The 19,139-nt window shown below is 40.8% G+C and overlaps 1 protein-coding gene across 1 annotated transcript in view; it reads left to right on the top strand.

The window, feature by feature from the left end:
* Positions 1–19,139, top strand: part of LOC308705783 (lysosome membrane protein 2-like) — a 57,722-nt gene that overhangs the window by 18,072 nt on the left and 20,511 nt on the right. Inside the window, exons 5-7 of the mRNA XM_081390979.1 lie at positions 5,370–5,461; positions 5,565–5,684; positions 17,494–17,672. Coding sequence (XP_081247105.1) covers positions 5,370–5,461; positions 5,565–5,684; positions 17,494–17,672 — 391 coding nt within the window. The remainder of the gene's footprint in view (positions 1–5,369; positions 5,462–5,564; positions 5,685–17,493; positions 17,673–19,139) is intronic.

Below are 19,139 nucleotides of genomic sequence, written 5' to 3'. Positions count from 1 at the left end.
TGCACATTCATTTTATTCTGAATTTTGCACGCATAAGTTGAAAGGCATTTGTTTGCATGCATAGTAAAACATCTGCAACATTTATCAAGTTCACTGATAATTATGTCACTAATTATTATTATCACTAATTATTATTATCACTTAATGAATAATGTAACAAGGACAAAGCATGTAAACTGCGTTGTTTAGAATTGAATGGATCGCAAATAGATCCGAATGAAGAAACGTACAAAACCATAGTAGAAATGGATGGGCCCGGACCTAAAATGTAGCGCCGCGGCTGGTGTGTGTGTGTGTGTGTGTGTGTGTGTGTGTGTGTGTGTGTGTGTGTGTGTGTGTGTGTGTGTGTGTGTGTGTGAGAGAGAGAGAGAGAGAGAGAATGTTTGTTCCACTTTACATTTATGGTGTAGTCTATTTGTTTAGATTTATGTGGGATTTAATCATTTTAAATTAATCTCAGCTGTGAAATGGACAAAAACAAAATTATACATAGGCTACTTTCAGACCAATTAAATCAAACCCAGGTTTTTTTGTGTGTTTAGACAAATAATGTAACAAAAGTCACAAAATTCCATGACACTGAGATAAGAGAGATATGTTTTTTTGAATGGGGGGAAAATATCAAATGAGATCCAAACAGAACCCAAAGACGTGAGGGTTTAAGAAATATTCATTTTAAACTAAACCAAAACCAAGATTAAAGATAGAGATTAAGACATAAAGATTATCTCAGTGTCATGGAATTTTGTGACTTTTGTTACATTACCTACATCTGTAGAGGATGTACTGTCATCAACTTGCTGCGCGAGCATCATAAGGTCCTCCACAATTTCACCAACTACCTCCATTGTTTAAAATAAATCGGTGTCTGTCTGTTCAGAGTATCACCTCTTAACCGTCGACTGTGAGTGACGTCACGTCCCAACACGAACACGCCCCATAGCATAATCCCACCCTTGACGCTGATTGACAGGTTTCCGTGTAAGGCATCGGAAATGGAAATACTAAGGGAATTGCGATTTCATTTGAGTTTTGGCTGGCTACATACGCGACGCTGAGAAAGTGAAAAAGCAGACGTGGTAATTGAAATTGCTATTTAAATATGACAGGGTCAAGACTCGTTAGATATGGGAAACACAGTTGCAAATGGACTTTGCATTTCCATTTTAAATTTGGCAGTCACTGTGCGTTCGCTTAAACGAAAATGCAAACGGTAATGCGCGATTTGCATTTGCGTTTGGATTATGTCACATTTTATGCGTGCACAATTTGAAAACGCAATTGCAAATACAATTTGCAATTCCTTTTGAATAATGTCCGGAATATCATTCCATACCCTGGGGTGAGATGTAACATTATGATATCCACCGGGGTGATATGTAACATAATGAAATAAGGATTTTGACAAAAAAAATATTATGAAAGGTTTTTATTCAACACTGACTTTTAAATATAACTGATGTGTGTTTCACTCTTAGTCTCAGTGTGTTTGTCACTCTCAATCATAGTAATTGACCATTATAAATTGAACTTGAACAATTTATAATGGTTATAAACAAACATTGTTTGTTTGTAAGCATTTTTGTTACTGCCAGTGTTAGTATTGGCCATAATAAAATGTAACACTTGAACATTGTGTGTGTTTGTGTGTGTGTGTGTGTGTGTGTGTGTGTGTGTGTGTGCGTGCGTGCGTGCGTGTGTGCGTGCGTGACTCTGTTGTTTCTCTGTCATAGTAATTGACCATAATAAAATGAACTTGAACACTTGAACATTCTATTTGTGTAAGCATGGTTGTTACTGTAAGTCTATAGTATTTGCCATAAAAAAATTTGTTTCATTGTTGTTACAACTAACCCAGAGTCTTGTTGTTACAACTAACCCAGAGTCATGTAGCCATGAACTAGCTCACCTTACAGCTAACAGGCAAAACATTAGCACTTACAACTTGCATGGAAAATATCTACACAGACACACAATAAACATAATAAAAGTTTGATGAGTTTAACTACAAAGCAGAAATTCCCATAACAAAAACAAAAAAAGTAAAAAAAGTTACTTTTTTATCTCAATTTTTTTTTTCCACTCTAACATGTGCTGTGTCTGCCACTAGGCTCTACTTTTTCACATGTGGAATAAGAACTAAACTGAGGATGTGCGAAGTGAATCAGGTGATTTGTAACTAGTTCCTGATTGGACAGATTGGAATTGTTACAACTGACCCGTGTTACAACCATCCCCGGTCTCCCCTATAGAAGAAAATGTATAAAAACATTTTGGATCAATAAAACTAAGAAATAACATAAATAACTCCAGAAAGGCCACACTGCAGACAGGATTTGCATTTCACATGCAGATCAAATTAAATCGGCTAAATTACTTGTGCGAGCAGGCTCTAAGTACAGAACAACATCGATGCACCGAAAAAATAAACAATTAAATTACGAAATTAAATTAGAACAGAATATAGCCTACCTTTCTAATAAATAAAAATACAAAACGAAATAAATCAGAATCGAGTCACAAGATGAGGAGCAAATGTGTGCAAAATGCCTAAAGTGCAGGGGAACATATATTCAAAACACAAGCAACAAATAGTTAGATTAGATAACCCTGACAGATCAATAAATAAAATAATAATAAAGAAATTATTAAAATAACGATAGTAGCCAGAAGAATTTTCAACTTTATAAATGCTAAACTCTATAAATGCTAAACTGGAGTGGCAGTCGTTTTAGCTAAACATGTTCACATCATCCAAAAATCAAATTAGAACCGGCTGAAAAGTTTTGATACCTTGATAAAGTTTAGTACCTGATCGAGAGAACAAATCGAGAGTCTTTCTCTCTGTCTGTGTCCGTTGGAGTCTTTTGTGCACGCGGATAAAATACATTCTAAAACGTGAAAAGTGTTTACGGCTTATAATATCCTAAAATAGTTCAATTAAAATATAAAATTATGTAAAGAAAACGCTTTACTATAGGACGAATGCATTGCGTTCATATTCTGGGTTCATCTGCTTAACTGTAGTATGGTTTCTTAATAAAGTGTGTACTGTGTCCTTACATTAAACCACGTTAAAGTGCCTTTTAAAGCTCCAGTATGCGACTTTGGTATTTGACCACAAGAGGGCGCAGTTTCCAACAATAACAAAGGCGAAGCTTGATGACGCTATGAAGGAGGTGACGATGGGAGATGTCGTTTTTAATGCGTTTTCACCATCTAGCGATATATCTACATGGAATTAATGAATCATGATCACGGATGAGGTAATTTATTCGTTTTTGTATTACCTGTATGTCTGATCGTATAATTTTATGTCATCATAATTAATGAACTGCAAGGAACGTGAAATGTTATGCTATATTATCCCGTTACAACATACAGCTATTTGTCAAATGATTTGTTTGGTTAATGTTGTGCAGTTTTACGTTTTTATGGTTAATGCCGTGTTGTTTAACGTGTTCAAACCAATATCTAAAAGTAAATTTGAACGAACATTTGCAAGTAATGACTAAATATATTTTTTTAACATCATATCCGATTGTATTTAATTGTACTGCCATAATCTCGGTCACCACACGTGATAAAAAGCCTTACCAAAGTACAAAGAGCAATATAACTTTGTTTATAAGTGCTATTATTGACAGTTGCATGTCTTACCTGTCTATCAATACACTCGCGAGAGCAGAGTCTCTGTCAAGTCCAAGATTGACGCGCAGCTCTCTCCATCTCGAAAACGCCTGGCCGATATTTATCCGGGTTTTATTCCTCCGTTTGTCACACAGTCTGAGTGTATCCGAATATGGACGCTTTCGTTTTGTTGGCACTTCAATACTCGCCAAAGAGTAATCGTGATCCATAACAGCTATAACCATACAGTCTATGGCTATAACGCTTTAACCACCACTTCCGCATTTGACCATGCGATATTCCGGTGTGGTGGGTCATATTTTTTATTTTATTCTTTTTTTATTCTTTGTCAGACGTCTTTATTGTTTATTGTGATAAGAAAAAAAAACCTCAATAAAGTTGTTGTAAAAAAATAAAAAAATAAATCCGGTGTGGTGGAATATCCTATCACATGGTCCACACCGGAAAAAAGGGATATTGCGTCACTGAGGCGCGACATTTCTTTTCCGGGACGGCCAGTTATTTAAAATCGGAAATTCTCTAAAATAAAAAATCTTTGGAGACTTTTGAGATATTGTAAGTACACAACTGGAGGAAATATATCACACTGTGCAAGTTATTTTTGGAAATTTTATTACAAAATTCCTACATATTGGAGCTTTAAGCGTTATAGCTTTTTTCATTTTAGAATGTCCCGTGGAAAACCAACTTGTTAACGTTGGCCGGCAGAAGTGCGATCATGGGTTTCCTGATGCTAAATCCAGCCTTGGAGAATATCCTTTCTGATGGTGTACATCCACACTTTAGATTTTCTTATCCCAGACATTGTTAAAGATTTAAATCCTTGCCGCCAAGACGCTCCTCTGTCGGTCACGGATTGAAAGTGAAACTTAAATCTGTCACGGGGTGTTTGGATTTATTCACGCACGGTAAAAAATATTTATTAAAAGCTTCTTTCTTTGCACATTTTTATATACAGCATTATCATAATAGGTTGAATATTAACGTACTGACAGAAAACCGGTAGTTGTGAAATCAGACACAGAGCGCCCTCATAGAGCCAAAGTGGCGTGATCGTTTCACAACACCTCTGCGAAGATTCGACAGTGAGATCGGTAGTTGAATCAGGCTCCTCCAATCGAAGCATCGAATCTTCGACTATTCGGGGTCACCCCTAATAGTAACATAATATAATTTAAATATATATAATATATTATATTTATTCATTTATGCAATTAAATTTAAATGTTTTGTAATTCATATTATATTTGATTAATAGCCTATTTATATTTTATAATTTGTTGTATAAAATAGTAATTATATTATATTTACTATATTAAAATGTTTAAAAATAATATTAATATTATAATATATTTTGTAATGTCAACAGATCATGAAAAACTGAATGACAACATATTTTTGAAGTAAATTGATCATTTAACCACATACACTTCAGTTCGACTGAATAGTTTTGCCCTAAAATAACAGTAAAATAATTTATTACATCTTTAATTAAACCTTCATTAATTTTGTTAGAAGAATCAGTGTGTTTGGTGTTACTCGATATATACTGATGGTTTAAAAAAAATCTGTAAGAACTTTTGAACTATATAACTATTTCCCTTCAAATGTTTACATTTCCACAAGTAATCTATATAACTGTAGTGTTAATCATTTAAAACATCATTAACTCGTTGTGAGAGCATTGTTAATATTATATATTGTCGTTGTGTTTTCAGAAAAACGGCAGTGATGACGGAGAGTTTGTGTATCACACCGGAGAGCAGAACTACCTGGACTTCGGACGCATTTTCACCTGGAAGGGAGAAAAGTAAAGCCGATTGTGCTGAATATTATATTATATTTGAATATTATATTATATTTGATGAAGCGCTGCGGTGCAGATGTTTGATTTCATGTGCTTCCTGTCTCAGGATGCTGTCGTTCTGGAAGACCAACCAGAGTAACATGATCAACGGCTCCGACGGCAGCGCCTTCCACTCGTTCCTGACCAAAGAAGAGCGACTGAACGTCTTCACCCCTGACCTCTGCAGGTCACATGATCACATTCACACACATGCACCCCCGACCTCTGCAGGTCACATGATCACATTCACACACATGATCACATTCACACACATGATCACATTCACACACATGCATTCAGCAGAGCTTTAGTCAGTGTTTTCAGAGCCAGAACTGCAGATGAAACGGTCACACTTTACAATAAGGTTCATTAATTAAAGGGATAGTTCACCTAAAAAACGACTGTCAATCCTGTCATCATTTACTCTCCCTCACGTTGATCCAAACCTGGATGAGTTTCTCTCCTCTGCTGAACACAAAAGAAGATATTTTGTCAGTAATGTCAGTAACCAAATTGTTTCAGGTCCCCATTGACTTCCATAGTATTTTTTCTTCCATACTATTGAAGTCAGTGGTGTCCATCATCTGTCTGGCTACTGACATTCCTCAAAATATCTTCTTTTGTGTTCAGCAGAGGAGAGAAACTAGAGTAAATGATGACAGGATTTTGTTTTTGGGTGAACTATCCCTTTAACATTAGTTAACTACCATAGTTAACATGAACTAATAATGAACAATACTTCTACAGCATTTATTAATCTTGGTTAATATTAATTTCAACGTTTACTAATACGTCATCAAAATCAAAGGTTGTGCTTGTTAACATTAGTTATACCATGGTCTGGGTGAATACTCGATTCTGATTGGCTGCAGGGTGTCCGTTAAAAAGTGATAATGGACCCCTAGGAAAGGCGTCCCGTCAATTTGCCTGATGACAGTTCTAAATGATTGCGCTGGCTCAAACTCTGCGGTCGGGGCGCTGTGGCCACGGTGCTTGGCGACGCCTGTTTACGGGAGATATTAAATAGTGCGCTCGACTTAATAAATAAAAACCCTCACGATTTTTACTCTAAAACACATTCAAGTATTATGTCACGATCCACACAGGGAAACAGAGAGATCCAATATGCAGTAGTATATTTTATTGGGCAAATCCAAAATCGTATCCAGTCCAGGCAGAGGTCAATATCCAATAGAGCAATCCAGCAAAAACAGGTACAAGACAACAGCAAGAACAGAACTTGGAAGTGGTGTGATACAAACAAGGACTCCGTGACACATACTAAAACAGACAGGGTATATATACACAGGGAAATAACAATGCTAATGGGGAACAGGCTGAGTGCAATGATCAGTGATAAGGGGCAGCTGAGTGCAATGAAAAGACAAGGATCATGGGGGATGTAGTTCAAGAGTGTGATGGACACCGTGGGGAAGGAGGACATCTAGTGGTGACCCAAGGAACATAAACCAGACACTGTGACATAACCCCCCCTCTACGGAGCGGCTACCAGACGCTCCAAGACCCAGAAACACAAACAAAACCAGAGTCAAGGAGGGAGGTGGAACGGTGGAGGATCAGGGGGTGGGATGGGGGGCCAGGTCCATGGAGGGGAACAGGAACAGGGGGTGATGGCTTAGCCGGCGGCCAGGGCAAAGCAGACAGTTCATCGGCCGGCCAGGGTGAAGCAGACGACAGTCCATCGGGTGGCCTGGGCGGAGCAGGCTGTGCAGACGGCCAGGGCAGAAACATCAGTCCATCAGGCGGCCAGGGCAGAGCAGACAGTCCCTCGGGCGGCCAGGACAGAGGAGACTTTCCCTCGGGCGGCCAGGGCGGAGACTTTCCCTCGGGCGGCCAGGGAGGAGACTTTCCCTCGGGCGGCCAGGGAGGAGACTTTCCCTCGGGCGGCCAGGGCGGAGACTTTCCCTCGGGCGGCCAGGGCGGAGACTTTCCCTCGGGCGGCCAGGGCGGAGACTTTCCCTCGGGCGGCCAGGGCGGAGACTTTCCCTCGGGCGGCCAGGGCGGAGACTTTCCCTCGGGCGGCCAGGGCGGAGACTTTCCCTCGGGCGGCCAGGGCGGAGACTTTCCCTCGGGCGGCCAGGGCGGAGACTTTCCCTCGGGCGGCCAGGGCGGAGACTTTCCCTCGGGCGGCCAGGGAGGAGACTTTCCCTCGGGCGGCCAGGGCGGAGACTTTCCCTCGGGCGGCCAGGGCGGAGACTTTCCCTCGGGCGGCCAGGGCGGAGACTTTCCCTCGGGCGGCCAGGGCGGAGACTTTCCCTCGGGCGGCCAGGGCGGAGACTTTCCCTCGGGCGGCCAGGGCGGAGACTCTCCCTCGGGCGGCCAGGGCAGAGACGACCCCTCAGGGGGCCACATCGGAGCAGAAGACAGTCCATCGGGCGGCCACGGCGGAGCAGAAGACAGTCCATCGGGCGGCCACGGCGGAGCAGAAGACAGTCCATCGGGCGGCCACGGCGGAGACGACCCCTCGGGCGGCCATGGCTCAGGAACTGGAACAGACACCACCGGCTCAGGAACTGGAACTGGCACCAACGGCTCAGGCACTGGAACTGGCACCAACGGCTCAGGCACTGGAACTGGAACTGGCACCACCAACTCAGGAACAGGAACTGGCACCACCAACTCAGGAACAGGCACCACCGACTCAGGCACTGGAACTGGCACCACCGGCTCAGGCACTGGAACTGGCACCACCGGCTCAGGCACTGGAACTGGCACCACCGGCTCAGGCACTGGAACTGGCACCACCGGCTCAGGCACTGGAACTGGCACCACCGGCTCCGGCTCAGGAACAGACACCACCGGCTCCGGCTCAGGAACAGACACCACCGGCTCAGGAACAGACACCACCGGCTCCGGCTCAGGAACAGACACCACCGGCTCCGGCTCAGGAACAGACACTGGCTCCGGCTCAGGAACAGACACTGGCTCCGGCTCAGGAACAGACACTGGCTCCGGCTCAGGAACAGACACTGGCTCCGGCTCAGGAACAGACACTGGCTCCGGCTCAGGAACAGACACTGGCTCCGGCTCAGGAACAGACACTGGCTCCGGCTCAGGAACAGACACTGGCTCCGGCTCAGGAACAGACACTGGCTCCGGCTCAGGAACAGACACTGGCTCCGGCTCAGGAACAGACACTGGCTCCGGCTCAGGAACAGACACTGGCTCCGGCTCAGGAACAGACACTGGCTCCGGCTCAGGAACAGACACTGGCTCCGGCTCAGGAACAGACACTGGCTCCGGCTCAGGAACAGACACTGGCTCCGGCTCAGGAACAGACACTACCGGCTCAAGTTCAGACACAGGCTCGACGTCGGCAATCTTGTCTGAAGACACAGGCTCGGCAGACGTGACGTGAACAGTCTCTGTGGCGGCCATCTTGTCCGAAGACACAGGCTCGGCAGGCGTGACGTGAACAGGCTCGGCGGCGGCCATCTTGTCCGAAGACACAGGCTCGGCAGGCGTGACGTGAACAGGCTCGGCGGTGGCCATCTTGTCCGAAGACACAGGCTCGGCAGGCGTGACGTGAACAGGCTCGGCGGTGGCCATCTTGTCCGAAGACACAGGCTCGGCAGACGTGCCATGGACAGTCTTGGCACTCTCCAGGATCTGATGTAGTCTTTCGAAGTAATCCAACAGAGTTTCAGCTGCTCTGTCTATCTCAGACTGCACGGGGACCTCCGAGACTGGGACCACCGGAACTGGGACCACCGGAACTGGGACCACCGGAACAATCATGGAGGAGGTCTTCCTTCTCCTCCTCTGTTTCTGATGGCAATGTGCCGGTTCTGAGCTGGGCGGAATCAGTGGCGGATGGGGCTCTGGGCTGGACCTCATCAACCCAGAGTCGAAGGGGGGCCATGGTGGAGAGTGGTGTTGAACACCCTCTCGCCCATCCACTCCTCTGCGACCTCCCCGGGTCCCACGAAAAATCACCAGTCGGGTTCCCTCAAATAATCTTCTCCTCTCCTGTTCAGTGGCTGGGGAAGAGAGGTTTGAATACATACCGCTGGATCAAGATGTGACGGAGTCCTTCTGTCACGATCCACACAGGGAAACAGAGAGATCCAATATGCAGTAGTATATTTTATTGGGCAAATCCAAAATCGTATCCAGTCCAGGCAGAGGTCAATATCCAATAGAGCAATCCAACAAAAACAGGTACAAGACAACAGCAAGAACAGAACTTGGAAGTGGTGTGATACAAACAAGGACTCCGTGACACATACTAAAACAGACAGGGTATATATACACAGGGAAATAACAATGCTAATGGGGAACAGGCTGAGTGCAATGATCAGTGATAAGGGGCAGCTGAGTGCAATGAAAAGACAAGGATCATGGGGGATGTAGTTCAAGAGTGTGATGGACACCGTGGGGAAGGAGGACATCTAGTGGTGACCCAAGGAACATAAACCAGACACTGTGACATATTATTAATTGATTAAATATTTCTTTCTTTCGTAAATGACCATGGTATAAGCGGGTTAATGCCTTTCGAGGTGTCCATTGTCAGGTATTAATGGACTTATGCGCGCGCCTCGCCGTCATCCATTAATACCTGACAATGGACACCTCGAAGGGCATTAACCCTTACATAATGCACTGGGAACTAACATGAACAAACAATGAACAGCTGTATTTTTATTAACTAACATTAACAAAGATTAATAAATACTGTAACAAATGCATTGTTAGTTCATGTCAGTTAATAGATGAACTAATGAACCTTATTGTAAAGTGTTAGCGCTTTATGGCATTAGTTCATCTGATTGTGAGAGTTCACGTCGATCTAATTTAATTTGTTAAAAGTATGATCCTCTGAGCAGGATGAAGTCATGTTGTTGATGTTGTTGTTGTTGTTGTGATGTTTGTGTGTGATTGTTCTCATGTTGTACAGTTGTTGGCAGCACATCACATGAGTGCCGTTACTAGAGTTTCAGTAAATCACGAGCATCCGGACCTCCGGAACATGTCGTAATGTGACGGAAAGAGCATCTGTTCATGAGAACTTCCTAGAAGTTGCACATGTTTCCAATGCGCCGCTTCACTCGCTCAGCCAGCCAGACTGAGATTCACACACACACACTCCGTTCTGTGAGCTTTCCAGTTCAACAACTATTGCTTATTTATGGAATATTACTACAAGACATATTTGAAGTAAATCAAACTATTATGATAATTATTAATTATTATCATGATTATTATTAATTGAATATTTATACGAGATAAATAATTATTATTATTCATGGAATATTTATACAAGTAAATTATTATTGTTATTTATGGGATATTTCTATAAGAGAAATATAAAGTAAAATATTATTATGGAATATTTATTGAATATTTCTACGAGAGAAATATTAATTATTATTATTATTCATGGAATATTTATACAAGATTATTATGAAGTAAATTATTGTTATTATTGTTATTTATTGAATATTTCTATAAGAGAAATATAAAGTAAAATATTATTATTATGGAATATTTTTGAATATACAGGAGAAATATGAAGTATAATTATTATTTATGGAATATTTATACAAGATTAATTTAAAGTAAATTATTGTTATTTATGGGATATTTCTATAAGATAAATAAAGTAAAATATTATTATTATTATTATTATTATTATGGAATATTTTTACAAGAGAAATATAAACTATTATTAATATTTATGAAATATTTCTGCAAGAGAAATATAAACTATTATTAATATTTATGGAATATTTCTGCAAGATAAATATAAACTATTATTATTATTTATGGAATATTTCTACAAGAAAAAATGATTATGATTTAGTGTAAGTGTTGCTGGACGAACAGCTCAAGATATGTTTGAAAATCAGCCGAATGTCTGAAGCTCCCTTTTAAAAACACAATATGTGGAAATTACACAATATGCGTGCCATTATTCCTCTCGACCTCTCGGCCCTGAAACTGAAGCAAAGGTCCGAACCTCCCGGATTCCTGGCCCGACTCCGTGTGGGAATATTAACTTTACTCTCATTCCCTGCAATATCACTGCAATACCATTGCAGAAATATTCGGGCTGCTGGGATTTTACAACATGATTGCAGTTTTAAGCAAGAGAATAAATTGCTTCAGCGCTCACAGCCGGGTGCTTTACACACTTTTTTCTTATTTGTTACTTTAACTTTTTAAAATAATTAATTTTTCATTTATTTAGAGTAATAGGTTTCAATTTCCTTAACTTTTAAAATAAAGAATTTAATCAAAATAAATTATGCATATTTGCATAAGTAAATGATATGCATTTAATGCATTATAATTTATTTATTTACAATTTTATATAATATATCATTTCTTGATTTAACATTTACATGGTTTTTTTTCAATTTATTTAAAGTAATGCATTTACATTTTTTATTGTTTTTTAAATATTTTTTACCTGTTCCTTCACTTTTTTTCATACATTTTTTTACTTAATAATATAATTTTAAATAATGCATTATCATTTATTTATTTAAAAGTGATATATTATATAAATAATTTTATAAAATCTGTAATTTATTTATTCATTCAATATTTTCATTTTATATTTAACTTATTTAAAGTAAGGCTTTTCCATTTTACATTTCCCCACTATGAGATATTTTTGTCACCTGTTTCTCAACTTTTTTAAATAAATAATTTCATAAAATGTATAGACTTAATAATATAACTGCATATAATGCACTATCATTTCTTTATTTAACATTTATGTATTATATATTATTTTATATAACCTATTATCAATTATATGATACTCAACATTTTTATTTTATTTTAAGTGTATTCAGAGTAATGCGGATCAGTTTTATTTCAGATAAATATTTTTTTTACTTGAAAATAATTTCATGAATATATAATGTATTATCATTAAATTATTATTCATAATGACATTTAAATGTTCTAATTAAAGTAATGCAGTTGTTTTTAATTTCCACTCTGAATATTATTATTATTAAATAACTTCATAAAAGACAAAGATTTAATAATTAAATTAAATTAAATATATTTTCCATTAATTCAGAGTAATGCAGAGTATGACGAGCGACTCTTATTTTAATACTCCATATAAAGTGTTTCTGGTCACCCTTGACCTTTCACCTGGAGTCCTGCTGACCTCTGTGTCTATTTCCAGTGGGACCTCTGACCCGAAACGCCCACCTTTGTTCGGTGCGGAAAGATTTCCATCAGTCTTGGCGTGTCCGGCCGCTCACACATGGTTTTGCGAGTACGACTCCAGGCTGGCGTGTTGTCAAGCCACTTTTAACCCAGTTGCTCATTCGCGTCGGAGCCTCGGGTTATTGTGCTGGCGGGAACAGCTGTCCTTGTCCTTTTCCACTGACTCCTCACCTGGATTTTAAAGGGAAAGGCGTCCGTCTGAACGGCGTGTGTAACCTTTGTACAACATTTAATCAGGCGGGCCGCCTGGAAAACTAATTTCCCCAGTTCAAAACAAACGCCCTGGAGCACATAATGAAATTGTAAGATTTGTTTCCTAATGCTTCCTTAAAAAGAACACTTGATGGTAAACATAAAGGGCCCTACTTTAACGATCTAAGCGCATGGTCTAGAAGGGCTGTCTCTATTCTCTTAATGAGTAATGGGTGTGTTCTGGGCTTTACGTGCGTTAAACCAATCAGAGTCTCATCTCCCATTCTCTTTAAATAACAGTTGCGCTCGCGCCATGGCGGATTCGCTATTTACATGACGGACTTTGAAAGTGGAAAGCCCGAAGCCGGGTTAAAGTGCGCAAGCAGAACATCTACGGGACAAGCCGGATCCACCATACCTTTATGTACACAATAATAATCTTTTACATTGTAGTCCTTTTATTTTAAATATTTGACATGTTTGTGTGCTGTGCGCCCCTGTGTGTGTAATCAGCAGTAATTAGCAGAGTGTGTGTGTGTAATAAGCAGAGTGTGTGTGTAATAAGCAGAGTGTGTGTGTGTGTGTGTGTGTGTGTGTGTGTGTGTGTGTGTAATAAGCAGTAATAAGCAGAGTGTGTGTGTGTAATAAGCAGAGTGTGTGTGTGTAATAAGCAGAGTGTGTGTGTGTAATTAAGCAGAGTGTGTGTGTGTGTGTGTGTGTGTGTGTGTGTGTGTGTGTGTGTGTGTAATAAGCAGTAATAAGCAGAGTGTGTGTGTGTAATAAGCAGAGTGTGTGTGTGTAATAAGCAGAGTGTGTGTGTGTAATAAGCAGAGTGTGTGTGTGTGTAATTAAGCAGAGTGTGTGTGTGTGTGTGTGTGTGTGTGTGTGTGTGTGTGTAATAAGCAGAGTGTGTGTAATAAGCAGAGTGTGTGTAATAAGCAGAGTGTGTGTGTGTAATTAAGCAGAGTGTGTGTGTAATAAGCAGAGTGTGTGTATAATAAACAGAGTGTGTGTAATTAAGCAGAGTGTGTGTGTGTGTGTGTGTGTGTGTGTGTGTGTGTGTGTGTGTGTGTAATAAGCAGAGTGTGTGTAATAAGCAGAGTGTGTGTGTGTGTGTGTGTGTAATTAAGCAGAGTGTGTGTGTAATAAGCAGAGTGTGTGTATAATAAACAGAGTGTGTGTGTGTGCAGTGTGTGTGTGTGTAATAAGCAGAGTGTGTGTGTAATAAGCAGTGTGTGTGTGTGTGTGTAATAAGCAGAGTGTGTGTGTAATAAGCAGAGTGTGTGTGTAATTAAGCAGAGTGTGTGTGTGTAATAAGCAGAGTGTGTGTGTAATAAGCAGAGTGTGTGTGTAATTAAGCAGAGTGTGTGTGTAATAAGCAGAGTGTGTGTGTAATAAGCAGAGTGTGTGTGTAATAAGCAGAGTGTGTGTGTGTAATAAGCAGAATGTGTGTGTAATAAGCAGAGTGTGTGTAATAAGCAGTGTGTGTGTGTGTGTGTGTGTAATAAGCAGAGTGTGTGTGTGTAATAAGCAGTGTGTGTGTGTGTGTGTGTGTGTGTGTGTGTAATAAGCAGAGTGTGTGTGTAATTAAGCAGAGTGTGTGTGTAATAAGCAGAGTGTGTGTGTAATAAGCAGAGTGTGTGTGTAATAAGCAGAGTGTGTGTGTAATAAGCAGAGTGTGTGTGTGTAATAAGCAGTGTGTGTGTGTGTGTGTGTGTGTGTGTGTGTAATAAGCAGAGTGTGTGTGTAATAAGCAGAGTGTGTGTGTAATTAAGCAGAGTGTGTGTGTAATAAGCAGAGTGTGTGTGTAATAAGCAGAGTGTGTGTGTAATAAGCAGAGTGTGTGTGTAATTAAGCAGAGTGTGTGTGTAATAAGCAGAGTGTGTGTGTAATTAAGCAGAGTGTGTGTGTAATAAGCAGAGTGTGTGTGTAATAAGCAGAGTGTGTGTGTGTAATAAGCAGTGTGTGTGTGTGTGTGTGTGTGTGTGTGTGTGTGTAATAAGCAGAGTGTGTGTGTGTGTGTAATAAGCAGAGTGTGTGTGTAATAAGCAGTGTGTGTGTGTGTGTGTAATAAGCAGAGTGTGTGTGTAATTAAGCAGAGTGTGTGTGTAATAAGCAGAGTGTGTGTGTAATAAGCAGAGTGTGTGTGTAATAAGCAGTGTGTGTGTGTGTGTGTGTGTGTGTGTGTGTGTGTGTGTGTGTGTGTGTGTGTGTGTGTGTGTGTAATAAGCAGAGTGTGTGTGTAATTAAGCAGAGTGTGTGTGTAATAAGCAGAGTGTGTGTGTAATAAGCAGAGTGTGTGTGTAATAAGCAGAGTGTGTGTGTAATTAAGCAGAGTGTGTGTGTAATAAGCAGAGTGTGTGTGTAATAAGCAGAGTGTGTGTGTGTAATAAGCAGTGTGTGTGTGTGTGTGTGTGTGTGTGTGTGTGTGTGTAATAAGCAGAGTGTGTGTGTGTGTGTAATAAGCAGAGTGTGTGTGTAATAAGCAGTGTGTGTGTGTGTGTGTGTGTGTGTAATAAGCAGAGTGTGTGTGTAATTAAGCAGAGTGTGTGTGTAATAAGCAGAGTGTGTGTGTAATAAGCAGAGTGTGTGTGTAATTAAGCAGAGTGTGTGTGTAATAAGCAGAGTGTGTGTGTAATAAGCAGAGTGTGTGTGTGTAATAAGCAGTGTGTGTGTGTGTGTGTGTGTGTGTGTGTGTGTGTAATAAGCAGAGTGTGTGTGTAATAAGCAGAGTGTGTGTGTAATTAAGCAGAGTGTGTGTGTAATAAGCAGAGTGTGTGTGTAATAAGCAGAGTGTGTGTGTAATAAGCAGAGTGTGTGTGTAATTAAGCAGAGTGTGTGTGTAATAAGCAGAGTGTGTGTGTAATAAGCAGAGTGTGTGTGTGTAATAAGCAGTGTGTGTGTGTGTGTGTGTGTGTGTGTGTGTGTGTGTGTGTAATAAGCAGAGTGTGTGTGTAATTAAGCAGAGTGTGTGTGTAATAAGCAGAGTGTGTGTGTGTGTGTGTGTGTGTAATAAGCAGAGTGTGTGTGTAATTAAGCAGAGTGTGTGTGTGTGTGTGTGTGTGTGTGTGTGTGTGTGTGTAATAAGCAGAGTGTGTGTGTGTGTAATAAGCAGTGTGTGTGTGTAATAAGCAGTGTGTGTGTGTGTGTGTGTGTGTGTGTGTGTAATAAGCAGAGTGTGTGTGTGTGTAATAAGCAGTGTGTGTGTGTAATAAGCAGTGTGTGTGTGTGTGTGTGTGTGTGTAATAAGCAGAGTGTGTGTGTAATTAAGCAGAGTGTGTGTGTGTAATAAGCAGAGTGTGTGTGTAATAAGCAGAGTGTGTGTGTAATTAAGCAGAGTGTGTGTGTAATAAGCAGAGTGTGTGTGTAATAAGCAGAGTGTGTGTGTGTAATAAGCAGTGTGTGTGTGTGTGTGTGTGTGTGTGTGTGTGTGTAATAAGCAGAGTGTGTGTGTAATAAGCAGAGTGTGTGTGTAATTAAGCAGAGTGTGTGTGTAATAAGCAGAGTGTGTGTGTAATAAGCAGAGTGTGTGTGTAATAAGCAGAGTGTGTGTGTAATTAAGCAGAGTGTGTGTGTAATAAGCAGAGTGTGTGTGTAATAAGCAGAGTGTGTGTGTGTAATAAGCAGTGTGTGTGTGTGTGTGTGTGTGTGTGTGTAATAAGCAGAGTGTGTGTGTAATTAAGCAGAGTGTGTGTGTAATAAGCAGAGTGTGTGTGTAATAAGCAGAGTGTGTGTGTAATAAGTGTGTGTGTGTGTGAGCGCGTTGTGGACCCGCCTATAAATCCTGATCTTGAGCAAAATAAACAAACTGACATTCAGTGCAACCTGTGTCTTTTATCTAGAATACACACAAATGTCATTTACATCTTTGAGTTTGTCAAGAGATTTAAAGTGTCGATTATGAAGAGTGCGCATGTGCGAACGTGGAAATAAAGCAAAATAACTGAGAAAAATGAGAAATAGTCCTCAGATGCATGTCTGTATTTATAGAAAAACATCTAGCATTAATTCGATCTCTAACAGATTCATTAACAGTAGTTATCACTCCATACCTGAGTGACATCATTAACCAGCGTGAACGGCCAGTTTGAGACAGTACGGTGTCTGGAAACAGTCGAGAGACTATAGATGATTTCTTCAATGATGCATCGCAGTATAGCAGTGAAGCAGCGAGTTACAGCGTTGTTCGGGAAACACACTCCTGATCAGATTTCTTAGGCGTGCTGAAAGAACAACACACACACACACACACACACACACACACACACACACACACACACACACACACACACACACACACACACACACACACACACACACACACACACAGTGTAATAATCACCATGGGAAAATCTCAGAGTAAAACTGGGAGTTGTGAAAAATATGATACACCGGTGTTTTGCCAGATGAGAAGTTTATCTATTATCTTTTTACTCTTTTAATTTTCTTTGCTTTTATTTTGTGATTATTTAAATTCCTTCCTGTAAAGCACTTTGAATTGCCATAGTGTATGAAATGTGCTGTATAAACTTGCCTTGATCAGAGGAAATGCTCTATTCTGTGCTGATGTTCTGCCTCTGGTCCCGCAGGTCGATCCACATGCGCTTCGAGAAGGAGGTGGAGGTGAAGGGGATCCCGGCGTATCGGTTCACTCCTCCTCGAGCCGTGCTCGCCAGCGGGAAGAACAACCCGGAGAACCAGGGATTCTGCCTCACGCCGAACAAGTGCCTGGACGACGGCGTGCTGGACGTGTCTGTGTGTCGCAAAGGTGCTTAACCACTCAAGACGTTTCAGTCATATGAGTCATTACTAAAATAAGGCATTTCATTTCATTTAATCATTCATTTAATTGTATTATTTACTTATTGTTTATTGTCTCATGTGCTTGAAGTCATATATATATATGAAGACTTCAGATGCAAAAGCCTCTAAGTGCCATCTGAAATTTTCTTCTAAAATGAGTATTTTTATCAAGCTTATATGTTTATGTTCACTTATTCCACTTTAATGGCAATGAAAATTACCTATTAATTGTCTTTAAAGTGAAATTACTGAACTTAAATATATGAGCTGGATAAAAATACTGAATGTTCAGCATCATTACTCCAGTCTTCAGTGTCACATGATCCTTCACAAATCACTCTGATATGATGATTTTGAAACATTTCTGATTATTATCAATGTTGAAAAGAGTTTTTGGTGCTTAACATTTTGTGGAAACCGGGATAGAATTCAAACATTTGTGGTAAGGTTAAAAAAAGAGAGTGAAAATAATACTTTTATTCTTATACGATGCATTAAATTGCATTAAAATATTTAATAAATACTTTAATCAATTTGGTAAATACATTTAATAAATGCTGTTCTTTGAACTTTTTATTCATCAAAGAATTCTGAAAGAAGCATCACTGTTTTCAACACTGATGATAATCATAAATGTTTCTTGAGCATCAAATCCTCATATTAGAGTGATTTCTGAAGGATCATGTGACACTGAAGACTGGAGTAATGATGCTGAACATTCAGCTTTGATCACAGGAATAAATTACACTTTACTATATATTCACATAGAGAACAGATGTTCTCTTACGAGAGGTTCTCTCGTATTGCGTAGTTGCTTACGCTACGGGAAAGCCTTTCTTTCTCGAGATACTGAAGCCAAAAATTATCCTTAATTTTTATAATCTTGTCAACGCAGTGCGGCAGCCTGCAGACCTAGGGCAAGCTTACTAGCGTGCCCATTGGCTGCCCTGCGGCAACTGCAGCAGCCTACCGCTGAGCCCTTGGCGTGACGTCACGACCAATGAGCGCGCTTGGCGCGCTTAATGCGTCACAGCCCGCGAAAAGGGGTGTGGCTTAGCGTATATAAACAGGGCTCGGAGGCTGCTTCTCTGATTTCTGTCTTTTCAGCGAAGCTCTACGCATCGCTGCTCTCTGAGGAAGCCGCCGTCGAATCAAGCGACCAGCACGCCGAGGATCTCAGCCTGAGGACGCCGGCCGCCTTCGCCGCCTTCAGCTTTCCCTGCCTGCTTCGCTATCCGGCGAATATATCCTTTTACTGCTCTGTGTTGTATGTGTTTGTGTGTTCGCCCCGCGACACACTTTACATCTAAAAGAGCGCGAGGCGTTGTTGCAAATGCCTCGCTCATCCTGTGGCTCGTGCAGAGCCGCGCTCAGCGACGGAGACCGCCACGTGATCTGCGCTCTCTGCCTGGGTTTCGACCACGCAGCCCGC

The sequence above is a fragment of the Scardinius erythrophthalmus genome (assembly GCF_964197995.2).
Source record: "Scardinius erythrophthalmus genome assembly, chromosome: 17".
In the NCBI taxonomy this organism is placed as follows: Eukaryota; Metazoa; Chordata; class Actinopteri; order Cypriniformes; family Leuciscidae; genus Scardinius; species Scardinius erythrophthalmus.
This window is presented reverse-complemented; position numbering and strand designations above follow the sequence as displayed.